The sequence below is a fragment of the Epinephelus fuscoguttatus genome, linkage group LG12, assembly GCF_011397635.1.
Source record: "Epinephelus fuscoguttatus linkage group LG12, E.fuscoguttatus.final_Chr_v1".
Lineage (NCBI taxonomy): Eukaryota > Metazoa > Chordata > Actinopteri > Perciformes > Serranidae > Epinephelus > Epinephelus fuscoguttatus.
Window position 1 is genome coordinate 9,694,263 of NC_064763.1, and position 14,446 is coordinate 9,708,708.

The window sequence follows — 14,446 nt, forward strand, 5'->3', positions numbered from 1 at the left end:
TTTCTTATAGATATACCTTTAAATCAGGGGTGTGAAACTCATTTTAGATCATGGGCCACATACAGCCCAATTTGATCTCAGATGGACCAGACCAATAAAACCATCACACAATAACCTATAAGTAACATCAGCCCCAATATTTTCACTTTTTTAAAGATATTTTTTTGGGCATTTTTAGCCTTTATTTGACAGGACAGATAAGCGGGGGAGGGGGGGGTAGAGGGGGGGTGACATGCAGCAAAGGGCCACAGGCTGGAGTCAAACCTGGGCCGCTACGGCAACAGCCTTGTACATGGGGCACCTGCTCTACCACTAAGCCACCAACGCCCCAATTTTCCCTTTTTTCGTGTAAAGAATTACAAGAACATTCTGTAGACATTCACCCTTTAACAAAAAGACGGACAGCCTGAGATATCTCGAGAAAAATAAATACAATTTCAACAGTATGTCTCAGTTTTTCCACATTCAGTCAGTTTACTTCTGTAGGGGAAATACCTTTTTGAGAATGTTTGCACTTGTAATAAAATTTGGGGCACCACCCTAATGAGGGAAGCGACTAATCAAATTAATAACTCCATAAACCAATTATTAATTCGTCAGCACGCTTACCAATAATGAATCAATCTCAATATCTGGGTTATGAATTCTCCATACAGTGATCTTGATTCCTGCTCAAAAGAAATATCCACAGACAACGACTTGGCGATAAATGAAAATTTATTTAAGCTAAATGGGTAACAACTGAATAAATGAATGAGGATAATATGAAATAACACAAAATCAACAGTATGTATAAATGGATTAAAACAAGAAGTAACACTCGTGTGGGTTATTTAATTTGGCGATAGTGAGAGAGTATGTTAAGATAAACTGGAACGCAGGAATGTGCAAAATATTTATCTAAGGAGTCCTAGATTAAGATTAAAATGATTAAATCTCCTATTTGACATCAGCTCTTACCACTGCGAAGAAGGTCACCTGTGAGGGGGAGCTTGTTGCCTCCCTTCTTAGCAGGGAACCATGCAGACGTTTCTCCTAGGACCCCGAACTTTCACTTTGCAACTCCCAGATTTTCCAGCAGAATGGCACCATCTGGCGCACTGCAGAAGGGGGAGCGGTTGAGCCTGTGAAGTCTTGTGGGTACCCCCATGTCCATTCCCTTTACGCTGCAAAAAGCCTTTGGGTTTGGCACGAGAACCACTGTGGCAAGTGGCAGGCAGTCGCTGGGTTTGCTGAATCTTTGGTTGAAGAGGCAGGTCGAAAAAGGCACTTGTCTACTTCATTATAATTACTCGCTTATAATAATAGTGAAAACAATAGCACTGGCCGTTCGATATTGTTATCAAAGTTATTATTAACACACATAAAAATGTTGAAAAAACTGGAGATGAAAGAAAACTGGATAAGCAAAACTTAAAAGTTTAAAATAACTTTGATCGTGTGAGTATAGAGGTGTAACTAAAACGTAAATACGAAAGAGGCTAAGATACGAAAAAGAAGAAACAAAGGAAAAAAATACAAAGTAGACGGAAGAGAGAGACAAGAGATACACACAAGAGACTAGAGAAGACTAGAGTAGAGAGTGAGCGCACCACATCGCACATGTTTTTAACCGGCCAAAGTGGGCGGATCTGATAAGGCGGTCTTAGTTGTAAAACAGGCTGATTACTTTATTTCAAAAGAAACTTAGTGCTTCTTATTATACCAGATATATATATATATACATATACATATATATATATATATATATATATATATATTTATATCTTTGACATATACTTTGACATGTTACGCGCGATAGGTACATACTCTTCTCATTATGGTCAAAATCGGTTCTTAACATCCAATTGAAATGAATACAATTGAAAACAACCTATAGTGGCAACATATAATGAAAAACAGATTGAGGAAGCACATATTCATGCAAACAAGTTGATTAATGAATCCCAATTATATTTCTACAACTCCCAACACATATGGATAAAATGTATAATTTCACTTCCAACACACATTTCAATTTTGGTCACACATAACATTTGGTAAGAGAGGGGAGGGCGTGCCTTCCTGGGGTGACAGGAAAGGACAGGATGTGGTGGAAAAAAGAAGCATTGTCTTAGACAACTAGTGGATCGTTCATCACCGCGTTTTGCCCCAAGGCTGGATACTTTAGGGATCCCAGGTGACTTTTTACCTCCTTTTGGCCTAAGGATGGCTGAAAGAAGTTGTTGTCCAGTCGGGGTGATACAGGGGTGAGTCCTAAGTATTTGACACCCGGTGGTCTGGTGGGTCTTGTTCATTGATAATACTGGTTCAAGGGAAGTCCAGAGAGGCTGTTCCTCTACACTTCTCACTGTCATTACATGTGCATTTATCTATACATTTCCTGATACAGGTGTGATAGAGTCTGATACAGGTTCTTTTGAACTGAACCTACTGATAGACAATATTTTGCACAATGTTCAATATCTTTATACATGGCCATAGTAAGTATTCATTGTTATATCAGAGAACTGTATTCTTGTCAGGGTGGAAAAGCCTCTGAAGCAAACTGAAGAATCTGAAGAAACCTGGCACCACTTGGAGCCTTTGATGGGCCGATTCTGACCATGGGCCATAGGTTTGACACTCTGGCTTTAAATCATATCATATGTCAATCCCGCGTTCTTGTTTCACACATGTGTACAGTTAAGCAGAACACAGACTGTGTTGTATTAATGTAAATAGTTACAATGGCTAACTTTTATCTTATAATATCATTACATGTCCCCCAGTTCTCTTAATTTAGATTACATACTGTGTAAATATAATGTAAAGTTGCAGGTTAGGAAAATAGACTTTAGAGCAAACAAACATGGTGGACAACAAGCAGAAAGACCTAGCTAACTAGCTGTTTTGCACTACTTTTAAAGGAAATTAACAAATACAAAATAAAAAAACATATGACTGAAGTCAAGGAGATGGTGTGAACATGGACTCCATGTGAGAGTGCAAGCTAGAGCTGCATTAATAAATATGAGTTGAATCCAATTTGAGATTAAAACCCTCTGAGACCAGCTGGACCGCCGGATATCGGATTGTAAATACTGAATATGTTTAATACTTGCAATGTGAAATCTGTGTGGCCAGGACGGACTTCCGAGTAGATCGAGGAATGTAAAAGAACGGAGGAAAATCTGGCAAAATGATCTTTAGAATCATCAAAAAAAATCATGGCTTTGCTGACCATTGTCGGGTGGGGCTAATCAGGCCCAAAATCGACCTAATTCTCATGTAGTGTGTACCCAGCATCAGATAGCCCCAATCTTTACAGAAGATCACCATGGAAACGGAGTGAACAACATCTCCTGAAATCCCTCCCCTGGCTGTTTGTAACCAAAGCCAACTACCACACCTATAATGGAGGTAGCTCCCACCAGTCTGTAACCAAGTCCAGTTTGTAGCCTAATACACCTCACAAGCTCAAAAAAGGTAAACTCCATCAGCAAGCTAGTTTGTTTAGCCAAAAGACCAAACATGAAAGCTAGAAAGGTGCTGAATAAAAGTCCCACCCATCTGCCCTCCATCACACCCTCCCTTTACTCACAGTCTGTGACCTCCAGCAGTGCTTTGGTAATAACACTGCCTGCGATGTTGAGAGCCTGGCAGCTGTAGAAGCCGCCATCAGAGCGCTGAACATCGGTAATGGTCAAACTGCCCATCTGGGAGACAGAGAGACGGCTCAAGGGCTGTGGTGGCTGGTAAGAGAACAAGAGACTCTGGAGGAGAGACAGAGATCACAGAGTCAGTAACCCATTCATTCACTGTTTGCACTGAGGAGTGATTTAGTTTGATGACAGACTGAGGGTCAATCTCACCTCACTGCCCTCCCTCTGCCAGAAGATAGCGGGCTGTGGGTTGCCAGTGGCCTCGCACTGGAAGGTGACCGTCCTGCCCGCTGCCACCACCTGGTTCCTGGGGCGTATGGCAAATGCTGGGGGCACTGCAGAGGAAATGAGGTCCTAATTACCTGGCAGCCTGATACATTTTCATCTTTCCCAGTTTTATAACATCTCAGTATGCATGAAAAGGTCGAGGAATACAGGTTAAGTGTGTATGTAGCAAGAAACAATCATGATTTACCTTTTTTAAAATTAAAAAAAAAACAGCACATATCTATTAATTTACCCACACATATCACGAATTACATACTTTATTGTTGGATGGAATTACTGTGAAGATAGGACAATGACAGGGGCTCAAGATATCTTGTTGCTGTCTGATGGTGGATGAGGGACGGATGACAACTTACCAGTATTGACTACAAGAGAAAAGACACAAAAAAAGCAGTGTAATGAGTAATGAAGGTACGTATAGATATATGGAACTGCAATTATGCATTCAACAGTACTGACACACATTTGAAAGAGTGAGCACAATGGAACTGGTATGAAAAATAAAGAAGTCAGTCAGTAATATGGGGTGCAAGAACATTTCTAAATGGTTGATAAGGAAGCACTAAGAGGCTAGGTGATTTTTGTTTTTTTAAGTAGGAGGAGGAGATATATTCTCCTTAGTATCGCCTAGAAAGGAAATAGATCACAGATGTGTTGTATTCATGGAACATAGGAGATATTATCTACTATGTACAAGATATTATAGCAGGAGATATTGTCTCTTACATAGGAGATAAATGTAGCTATTGGCCAACATTGTATGCCAAAAAAAAAAAAAAAAAACAATGAACGAAAAAAAACACTTTGTGTCTTTTGGCTTTTGTAATCTAACAGTGTCATTTTATTTGATTTCATTTTATTGATTCCCTTTAATGGTGTTTATGACAACATTCATTTTATTTCATTATTACTATTATACATGCAAATGAGGCCATAATGATGGTGATGATGATGATGATGATGATAATGATGTATTTGATATGATTCATTTCATCTGACCTCCTCATAAAGAAATATGGATGTATCATTGAACAGTGTAAGTGATGCAGAATTTATTGTGGATATCCATCCTCATGTATGCTCATACATTTCTAAGTACAGTTTGAAAATGATGTAGATAAAGGATATTATGTTTTTGGAATAAAAAGTAAAAAAAAAAAGGTAACAGTAGAAAAAAAAATAAAGAAAATAAAAAAATAAATAAAAAACAGATGTCAAAGGACAGGTCTTACTGTTTAGCCCCTATTAGACCCAGCAGACTAGTCTACAGCGAGGTGTGAAAGTAGTGTAATTGCCGGTTTGAGTTACAGAGCCAGCCAGCCTTGAAGTGTATTTGGACAAAGATTCAAACCCCTAATGAGGACATAAAACTGTGAGGGGTGAGGAGGGAACACTGTGTCTGGACGGAAGGTGGAAAAGGGGACTGCTGGTGCTGTGCAGGGATTTGCTTTACTAAATGTACTACACAAACAAATTTGGGGATGGGAACCACTGTACATCTTGACATCTGTAAACTAGATTTATAGTGAAATGACTGGCTAGCTAACCAGCTGGTTTTGGAACTGCTGTGAGAGGATGACTGCGGTTATTGCTCAACATTTTTGTGTTCAAAGAATGTCTGTTAAAAAAAATAAAGCACATGAATTTGCAGAAAAGCTGAGTTTATGCACGGTGTCTGAAAAGATGTGTATCATTCAAAGACAGTTTTCTTTAATTTGTTAAACAGTTTCTTCCAAGTTAATGTTTGAAAAAATACAGATCATTTTGCTGTGCTTAAGAGGCATTTCATCTCGGACTTGGGACCTGCGCAGACCTTACAAAGCTCGTTGGCCTGCTACATCTGTTTCAAATGGCAACTGTTTAATATCAACCAAATGTTCTAGGTCAGTAAAAATGATTCTGTGGTTATGACTAGAGCTAGGATTGTGCCTGCCAGAGTTTTTTTGATTTAATTATGAAACACACATTAACTCAGATAGGTCTCTGTTTCCTCCCTTAATACAAATTCTAGTCATCTGCCAGTTATTTCTGCCCTTCTCCATTCACTGCCCACATTAGCTATGGTCCCCCTTGACGCTCGTTTCTCTGGTTTTTGGAGGGAGAGGAAGACGATGTAATTGCAACCATGTCATTTCCCAGCATGCGAGCAGCCCTGCCTTATCTTTAATTAAGTCCTACTGCCCTCACAGTCTATGGCACCCACTGTGTCGCTGTCTTGTCTGTGCATGTTTATGTGTAAATATATTTATATATATTGGTCTGTGTGTGTGTGTGTGCAACTATGAGAGGTGCCTTACTGCTCATTTCCTGCCTCTGATTTAAGAACTTAAGGGTGTCATTGTGGCAGGACCACTCAGACCAAATGAATCCATTTTCTGTGGTCACGTAAACATTTACTTTGCATGCTCTTCTCAGTTTATACAGGACATTACCATGAAATGTACTGTAAACAAACTGCTGCAATGTCCTATACTGCTTGTTTTTTTAGGACTACATTATATGACCTCCGGCCAGGAAGTGAGAAGGAAAAAAAAAACACACACACACAAAATCTCCAGAGAAAAAGCGTGTGAACCTTATATAGAACAGAAGGTTGTGCTACGTTTAGAGGACGTTACATGTGAGGGTCGGGCTGCACTGACCGTGTACAGTAAGCGTGGCGGATGATTCAGACTTTCCAACCATGTTCTCCACCACACATGTATAGGAGCCCTCATCTGAAGAGGTCACTTGGCGAACGATCAAGGTATGGTCCTCTAGGATTTCAAATCTGTAGGCAGGATGGACACAGGCGATCATGAGATGAAAGAAAAACTTGAGACACCATGCTTGCGTGCTAAATGAATGTATAGAGGGCCTTTGTGCATTACCGGCCCTTAGGCAGGTCAGAATCATCTTTCCTCCAGCGGACAGTGGGAACAGGGTCTCCTTGAACCACACAGTGGAACTCCACGCTCTCCTCTGCCAACACCACCACACTGCTGGGCCGCTTCACAAAGGTTGGGCGTTCTGGAGGACAGAAAGATATACTGAAAATGTTGTGTATTTTTCAACCTCTTTGTGTAGTCACTGTAGCTTTTCTTTATCTTAAAGTACCAAGAAATAGTATAGTAATAATGGATTTCATATTGCCTTCTGATTAAGGGTTTAATTTTGTTTGTATAGTTTTACCATAACATGCACTTGATGCAAAGAACTTGTGCGAGGAATTAAAGCAAAATGATAACATTTACTTTGGAATTTATACACTGAATATGAGAACAGTGCCTTAATTATCTGGCAAGGTATAGAAAACACTGAAAATGTTTATATAGCACTATGCTATCTTGTTTTTTTTAACTCGAAAGTAATATTTCACTTTGACAGGAATATTTTTTTAATTTAACATCTGATCAACAGTAACTACAAACTCCCATGACTTGAAAAATTCCCTCTACAAAAAACCAAAAAAAGTCTCTAATTAATGCAGAATACCTAGCAAAATATGCAAAGTAATCTACATATTGCAACTATCATAGAGTTTGGAAACATTTAATATTCTTGTGATAATCATCTGCCAGTCTCCAAAGTCATTTATTATGCACAACCTGTAGAACAACATATTTTGACCTATTTCTGCATTCAGCAGGATTATTCTCACAGCCTTGTATGGCTCTATGAGGCACTATACTGTATACTCCCAACCAAGGTCATCTAACCATGTGATACTGATAAGAGCCCTATTCTGATGGGAAATGTTAGGAAAATAAGTGGGGGATGGAGAATAGAAGCTGGAAACAGGCGATTGGTATCGGGGATGTTGGAGGTAGCATGGGGAGCTCTTATATTGAAAGGTTTGAGGGGTTGTAGTGCTGGATGGAACAGCAGTAGATGTTCAGCATGTGTTTGGTGGAAAACCACTCCAAAGCTGGCAGACTGGATGGCTGTGCTGCATAATCCAGGTAATTAATGGGTTATTATACCCCGGTGACAAAGACCTTGCATAGCACACTGGCAAACTAAACCACTGTGAACTGAGAGGTACTTAGACTAAGTGAAGCACTGCATCACTGGGAAATGCAATCACAAAACTGAAAATGTTACCTAGCACAGTTAGTTCAGCAATCTCGCTCTCCCTCTCTCCCACCATGTTAGTTCCAACGCAGATGTATTTCCCTGCATCACTCTTCCTGGTGTTGGTGATCATCAGCTTGCCGCTGCGAATCTAAAAGAAAGCACAAAAAATATTTGCAGAGGTGATTTAGTACAAGATCCTCCCATCCTTGGGCCCCATTTAAACAATCTTTAGCACATGGTCTAAAGTGCATGGTGCATGCGCAATTAGGGCGTGTCCAACTGCACTCCAGCTAGTTAAATCATGCATAATCTAGGCACAAAGTTAAGGGTCAGGGGCAAAGGGCTTGTATTAAGTCTCTTAACAAATTAAGGTGTGTTTTGGGCACAACATGAATTTAACAAATCAGAGTGTCATCTCCCACTCACTTTAAAAACATGGTGCGCACTGTATTTACATGGTGGATTCAGCAAATTGGAGATGCAAGTGGTTTTCTGCTGCGAGTAATGCAGTAAGAGCAGTAATGTCACAGGAGCAAATATCATGGGACATTTAAGCAGCAAAAATAAAAAACTGTATAGAAAGAGGAAACAGAACTAAACTTTCTCCTGAAATAGCTGTAGAAAGTACAGCGTCTCTTTTACTGAAGAGTCGGACAGCAGCTCTGCAGCTCTGCTCTGATCTCTGCTATGTTCACATCAGTGGCGGCTGCTGGTCTTTGAAGGAGGGGAAGCTCATTTTCAGCCTACATCATAAAATGTGTCCGTTCATTTATACGTAAATTCTACCCTCTGGGGCTGCTGCGCAAGGCTAGTGTGACCGCCTGTGAGTGCTTTGGGACGGTGGAGCAGCTCACAGCTACACCTGCTGCTCGTTGGGGACAGTAGCTGCAGAGTGACAGAAGTCAGAGTCTCCAAACACAAGTACAGTCTCCAATAACACCAGAAAAAGATGCTAGATTTTGTCGCTAGTCGTTTTTAACAAAGAAAAAGTCACTAAGAGGATTGGGAAAGTCTCCAGATCAACTCGGAACAACGAAATGAAACTTGAAAAATGCTCCGGTGGTGGTTTATATTTCAAGATCGCTGATTCGCTCATTTCGCTGTCAATCAAAAAGGGATTCAGTCTCAGACAGATCATCCAATCATCATGCAGAAACCCAGCGTCCAGGCCAGACGAGGCCAGCCCACTGCCCCATAGACCCCCAGAGACGCTGAGCGTCCGATGGGCGGGACAAAACCGAGCATTTATCCAATGACTGTCTAGTTTCGCTGCAGTGGAACAACCCACTCTGTGCTTCCCCATCGAAGTCTTTGGACGCTGAGCTTCGACACTGTTTAATGCACTGTGACGCTACGGGAATAAATGAGAAGAAAGTCGCGTCAGTGACCTGTGATAGGTAGCTGATTCTGAGCAAAAGTTGAACGCGTTCTAGCGCATATTTAGTCAATGAAATGTAAACACAACAGTACATATTTGACCACTTGTTTTTTGACAGTTTAGGGGAAGCTGAGCTTCCCTTGCAGTCTTAGAGCAATCGCCACTGGTTCACATTTTAAAGAATGCAATTTATAATTTAGTCAGTGACAATGTATTACTTTGCCCACCTGCAACCCATCCATGTGCCCCTGAATGTAACAAGGGGAGTGCATGCGAGTTGTGAACCGACCTATGTAGATGCATCCTACTATGTAAATAAAGCCCCCTTAAAAGAGCAGGAAATTGCAGCGCTATTGACTTTAGACCAGGGGTCTTCAACTATTTTCAAGACCCTGTAGCTGAAAGAGAGACAGAGCAAGGACCCCTATTACATATATTGTATAGAACTGAGTTAGACTTGAAATAATTCCCTAAATATTTTTTCAGTCTTCTCTTGTTTGCACTTGCCTGTAGCTGCTACGTCAGCAGCTGTTGTAACATGGCAGGGTGAAAAAGCCTCACCCTCTGCACTTCACCAATGGTTTCTGAGGTGGATGGTGTGTCAGAGTCTCTTGCTCGAAAAGTTAAAAAACGATCCATTGCGGCTCACAAGATGTCACTTGGGATAATATTAAAGCAAATGTGCCGATGTGTTTCAAGGTATACGTACCTGTTAGCACACTAGTTCACCATGCTCTAATAGATGCTTCACTGTGATTTGATGCTGGCATACTCGCATGATTGCAGAAGGATTCATGGGTAACAGGTAGCCTATCATGGATGTTGTGTACTGTACTATATTGTGTCTTTTATGAATAGGCCAAATTATTTTTGCTAATAAAATGTTGGATTCATGTTAATATGTATTTTCAGACATTTTTTTTTTAAATAAAAAAATTAATTAATCAATTAATTAAAACTACTACTATCAAACTACAACTATCAAACAATAATTTGGTGCGCCCCCTGCAGTAACCCTAGGGACGCAGACCCCCTGCTGAAGACCCAGGCATTAGACCAAGTTTATATTGGTTGATAACACAATCACTTTCTCAAAATAGCAATATGCAAACATTGCCCCTTACCACACACCCACGGGTACGTAGAAAGACACTAGTACATTTGCTTCTTTCCCAACTTGGGTGCTGGCTGTGAAAATAACTGTGTCCGTCTGAAACTAGCAATTGAAGTTACGTAGTGCTATGCACCGAAGACCCCAGGTTTATGACAGGTGTATGATAAGGTCCCTTACATGCACTGTGTGAGTGTGGCACTTTAATTATGCAGATAATAAAATTCCAACATTTTTATGTTTTGTGATAAAATGTGCAAAGTTTTATTTGTGAATGTGTTACCTTTAATGCATGATGCCACCCACATATAATCACATCTTTGTCTCTATGCTATTTTAAAATATATACATTTTTGTGCGCTTGATAGAGTAACAGCAAGACGTGCTTGTGTGCATCTGTATGCATATCTTCATCTAAGGAACAGAATTTGCACTGCCTTTCAAGCTGCACAGAAGGTCACCCATTATGAAATTACATAATTCATATCTAGTGCTACATTAGCACAGAACCCTGAGAACAAAGTCACTGGCTCTTTGTAGAGACCTTCCTCAGATGTTCAGTCAGCCTTCTTTGCCTTTCCCAAACTTTTTACCTCCTGTATACTGATATCTGCTCACATACACACACAAGTACACTTACACATACAACAAAGAGTTGGAAGATATATGCACTCCATACTGTTTTCATTCTTTTCATATCCTATCCACCAGACGCCCCCGCAGACTTCGGTAGCTGTCTTTATGGTGCTTTCAGTGTGAGCTACTGCACTGATAGTCTGAAGCTACTGTGTGGTAGAGGTGATACCAGAGCAGAAGTGAGCAGGCATGATATGATAGTAGGTAGACATGCCAGTCTGAAAATCTCAAAACAACCACAAGGCCATTTTTTTGCACCCCGACATCTGAAACCTCTCGGCATCAACTGCAATTAAACTTTCGGCCTCGTCATTATGATTTAAGATTGCTTTTTTCCTATTCACACTAAGCAGTGGAATCGAACTATTCATAAATGCTTGCCAGAGACACACAGCCTGTAATGGCTTTGCACTTTTATTTCCTAACAGAGGTCAGAGGCCAAGGCTGCCCACAGTGCTGTGTCCATGGAGCAGGCAGGGGATTCAGTGTCATGCTAGACAGCACCTGGATATCTGAGCACTCTCCACTCGCCAGTGAACAGACAGAATACATCATTAAATTGCTGCTGCAGGGATGAAACCAACAGCCTTTCATTTATTAGTCAGCCTCCTCCAGGCTAACCTTCAACCACAAACTGTTCATACTGTACACTGAATAAATAACAACTAAGAGTGGCCTAACTATGGCTGACATTCTAAATGTGTTGCAAATGGCGTGGTTTTATGAAGAAGATTGTGGTGTAACTTGTGGTTCTATGTACTTTTCATACACAATACCAACCACTAGCAATCACAAGGAGCAAGTGGGGGGAATTTGGGAGCTGGTATTGCAGATTCAGCCATTCCTTTCAGTATCCAGTGGATTTGGTTTGGATGTTTGGACTCACATTAGAGTCAATGCAAAAATGTTCTATATATGGCTAAAAACACAACTGCAGGATTGCGTACAGTAACAGCGGTGTGTCTACAGCCATGAAAGAGCCATGTATGACATATGACATCATCGTTGGAATCGGAGCAAGTACGACAGGCTGCATGTTTTGGCATGAACTCAGAACACTGAATTTACATTAATAAAAGCAACATGATATATAGACAACTAGGAAACTGGGGACCCCATGACATGTTGACATTTCTTTCCAATTATTTGCATGCAAGTGGATAGATTTATTGGTCGCTCATAATCTTTCCCATGCTATACTGTAGTTTTCCATTTCATTGAGTAATTGTTGACTGATATTTTTATTGAATGTATAATCATATTACAATCAGGTAATTAAGATTACACAGTTGCAGGGGACATGCCCCCTGTACATTTTCAGATGGCTGTATTGGACTCCTTCACTTTTTACAGTCACTGACAGTATATTTAAAAAAAGACAAGAAAAGGAAAAAAAAGGTATGGAAACTGGACTGGTATATGTATTTCAGAAGTTGTGAGAAATTACATAGAAAATGAAAGAAGAGCATGGAAATGTGAATAACTTTTTCAAAAAGCTTTTTAAAGTGGTAACAGTATCTACAATATTAGGCTGGAGTTGGAGTGTTTAGTTTTACCATTGTGAGGGGAGATACATTTTTGTCATCTTGAGCTCCATATTGGGTTTAATGAGTTAAAATTGTATTTCTGATTTATCTCGAAAAGCAAATATAAATATATTTTTCATATTTTGTTATATATTAACATGAAAAAACACAATTTACTCTTCACTTTACACATTTTGCTTTATTGCACCACCTTTATTGTTTTTATGCAAAGTTTCTTATTCAATGTGAGGGCCTTAACTGTGCCACGTACCACCATATATATTACCTTCAGTAAAATAACTCTCTTTTAACCCTTAGATGCATAAGTGGGTCAAAAATGACCTGGTGAGGTTGTTTTCTTGTGATATCTTTGTAATGAAAAGTTGTTATCATTTCATATTCCAGCTATTCCTCAAAAAACTTGTTATTGACATCATGCCATTGAAATTTTTCACTTACCTTTTACGCATTTTACAAAATTACAGTTTTTGTAGTACTACCCCAAGCTTCCATAAGTGGGTCAAAAATGACCCGCATTCATTTCCTATGGAATTTCATGGTAACCTTTGAATCTTATCATCTGTGACTGTCTGGAATTTATATTTTGTGGACCACACAGACAATGGCCTCTAGTTTCGCAGTATACTCCCTATCTGGTGTGTGTGTGTGTGTGTGTGTGTGTGTGTGTGATTGAATATTGTGTGAAAGAGTATGTGTTTCTTATCATCTATCATCAAATTTGCCTATTTTATAGTTTGCGAAAATAGCTAGCTAACATTAGCTAGATAAATATATGTACTTTAATGTATGTATTGTTCGCACGTGTGTGTGTGTGTGTGTGTGTGTGTGTGTGTGTGTGTGTGTGTGTGTGTGAAAGAGAGTATATGCGTGTGTGTGTGTGTGTAACTGTATGATCCTGTTCAGTTGGATTTCCAGGTGGACGACCGACACCTCCACCTGGACAATAGTCTGGGTCCTCATCGTCTGATATTTCAGATTCTGAGTCCAATCCCATAACTGCCTCTTCATTCAGCATCCTTACAACCATTTCAGCTGTATACCTCGCAGCCATAACACTTTGGATGAGGAAACATAAAACGAAGAGAATGTTTTGAATGACAAGCAAACCTATTGATCAATATGTAGCTATATAAATAAATGCACACATGCATCCGTGCGCACACCGACACACATGCACACACACACATGTGTGCAAACACGCACAAAATGGATATTGACATTGTTCTATTGCTGTTGTGTAATTTTCGTTTCCAATTTTCAAAATGTTTTAAAAATGTTAAAAATGTAAAAAAAAAAAAAACCCTGAAAAATAAAAATATTTCAACCATGAAATCATTCTTATGTGGACCAAAATATAATAAAAATGATTTTTCTTAACCAAAATGACAAAAGTGACATAAAAACACATTGATTCTAACACGGGTCATTTTTGATCCACTTATGGAAGAGTGTAGGGTCCACTTACTCGTGCATCTAAGGGTTAAACAGTGTTATACATAAAATATCTGCCTGTGGTAACTAAGTATTTAAAAATCTCACATTGCACAGTGCACTTTTCACCTATGGGGTTAGTCAGTATACAGTATTTCTCAGTTTCATCAATTTTTGCTGTATTTTGCTTTAAAATGTTTGTACATTTTCCTGTGAAAATAAATCACAAAAATTCATACATATCCCATGTAATCATGAGCCAGTAATTCATGCACAACTCATGTATTTTGGAAGGCTGCAATCATGTGACCAATGTGCTGACTGGAGTAAAGAAGAAAGCGGTCCTGAGTGGTCC

General features: G+C 39.6%; 1 protein-coding gene across 3 annotated transcripts in view; it reads right to left on the reverse strand.

The window, feature by feature from the left end:
* Window positions 1-14,446, reverse strand: part of LOC125897747 (roundabout homolog 1-like) — a 133,527-nt gene that overhangs the window by 19,563 nt on the left and 99,518 nt on the right. For all 3 annotated transcript variants that reach the window (XM_049591084.1, XM_049591086.1, XM_049591085.1), the window contains 5 exons: window positions 8,016-8,136; window positions 6,803-6,941; window positions 6,575-6,702; window positions 3,855-3,979; window positions 3,584-3,755 (listed from right to left, as the gene is read on the reverse strand). In XM_049591084.1, the coding sequence (XP_049447041.1) occupies window positions 3,584-3,755; window positions 3,855-3,979; window positions 6,575-6,702; window positions 6,803-6,941; window positions 8,016-8,136 (685 nt within the window). The remainder of the gene's footprint in view (window positions 1-3,583; window positions 3,756-3,854; window positions 3,980-6,574; window positions 6,703-6,802; window positions 6,942-8,015; window positions 8,137-14,446) is intronic.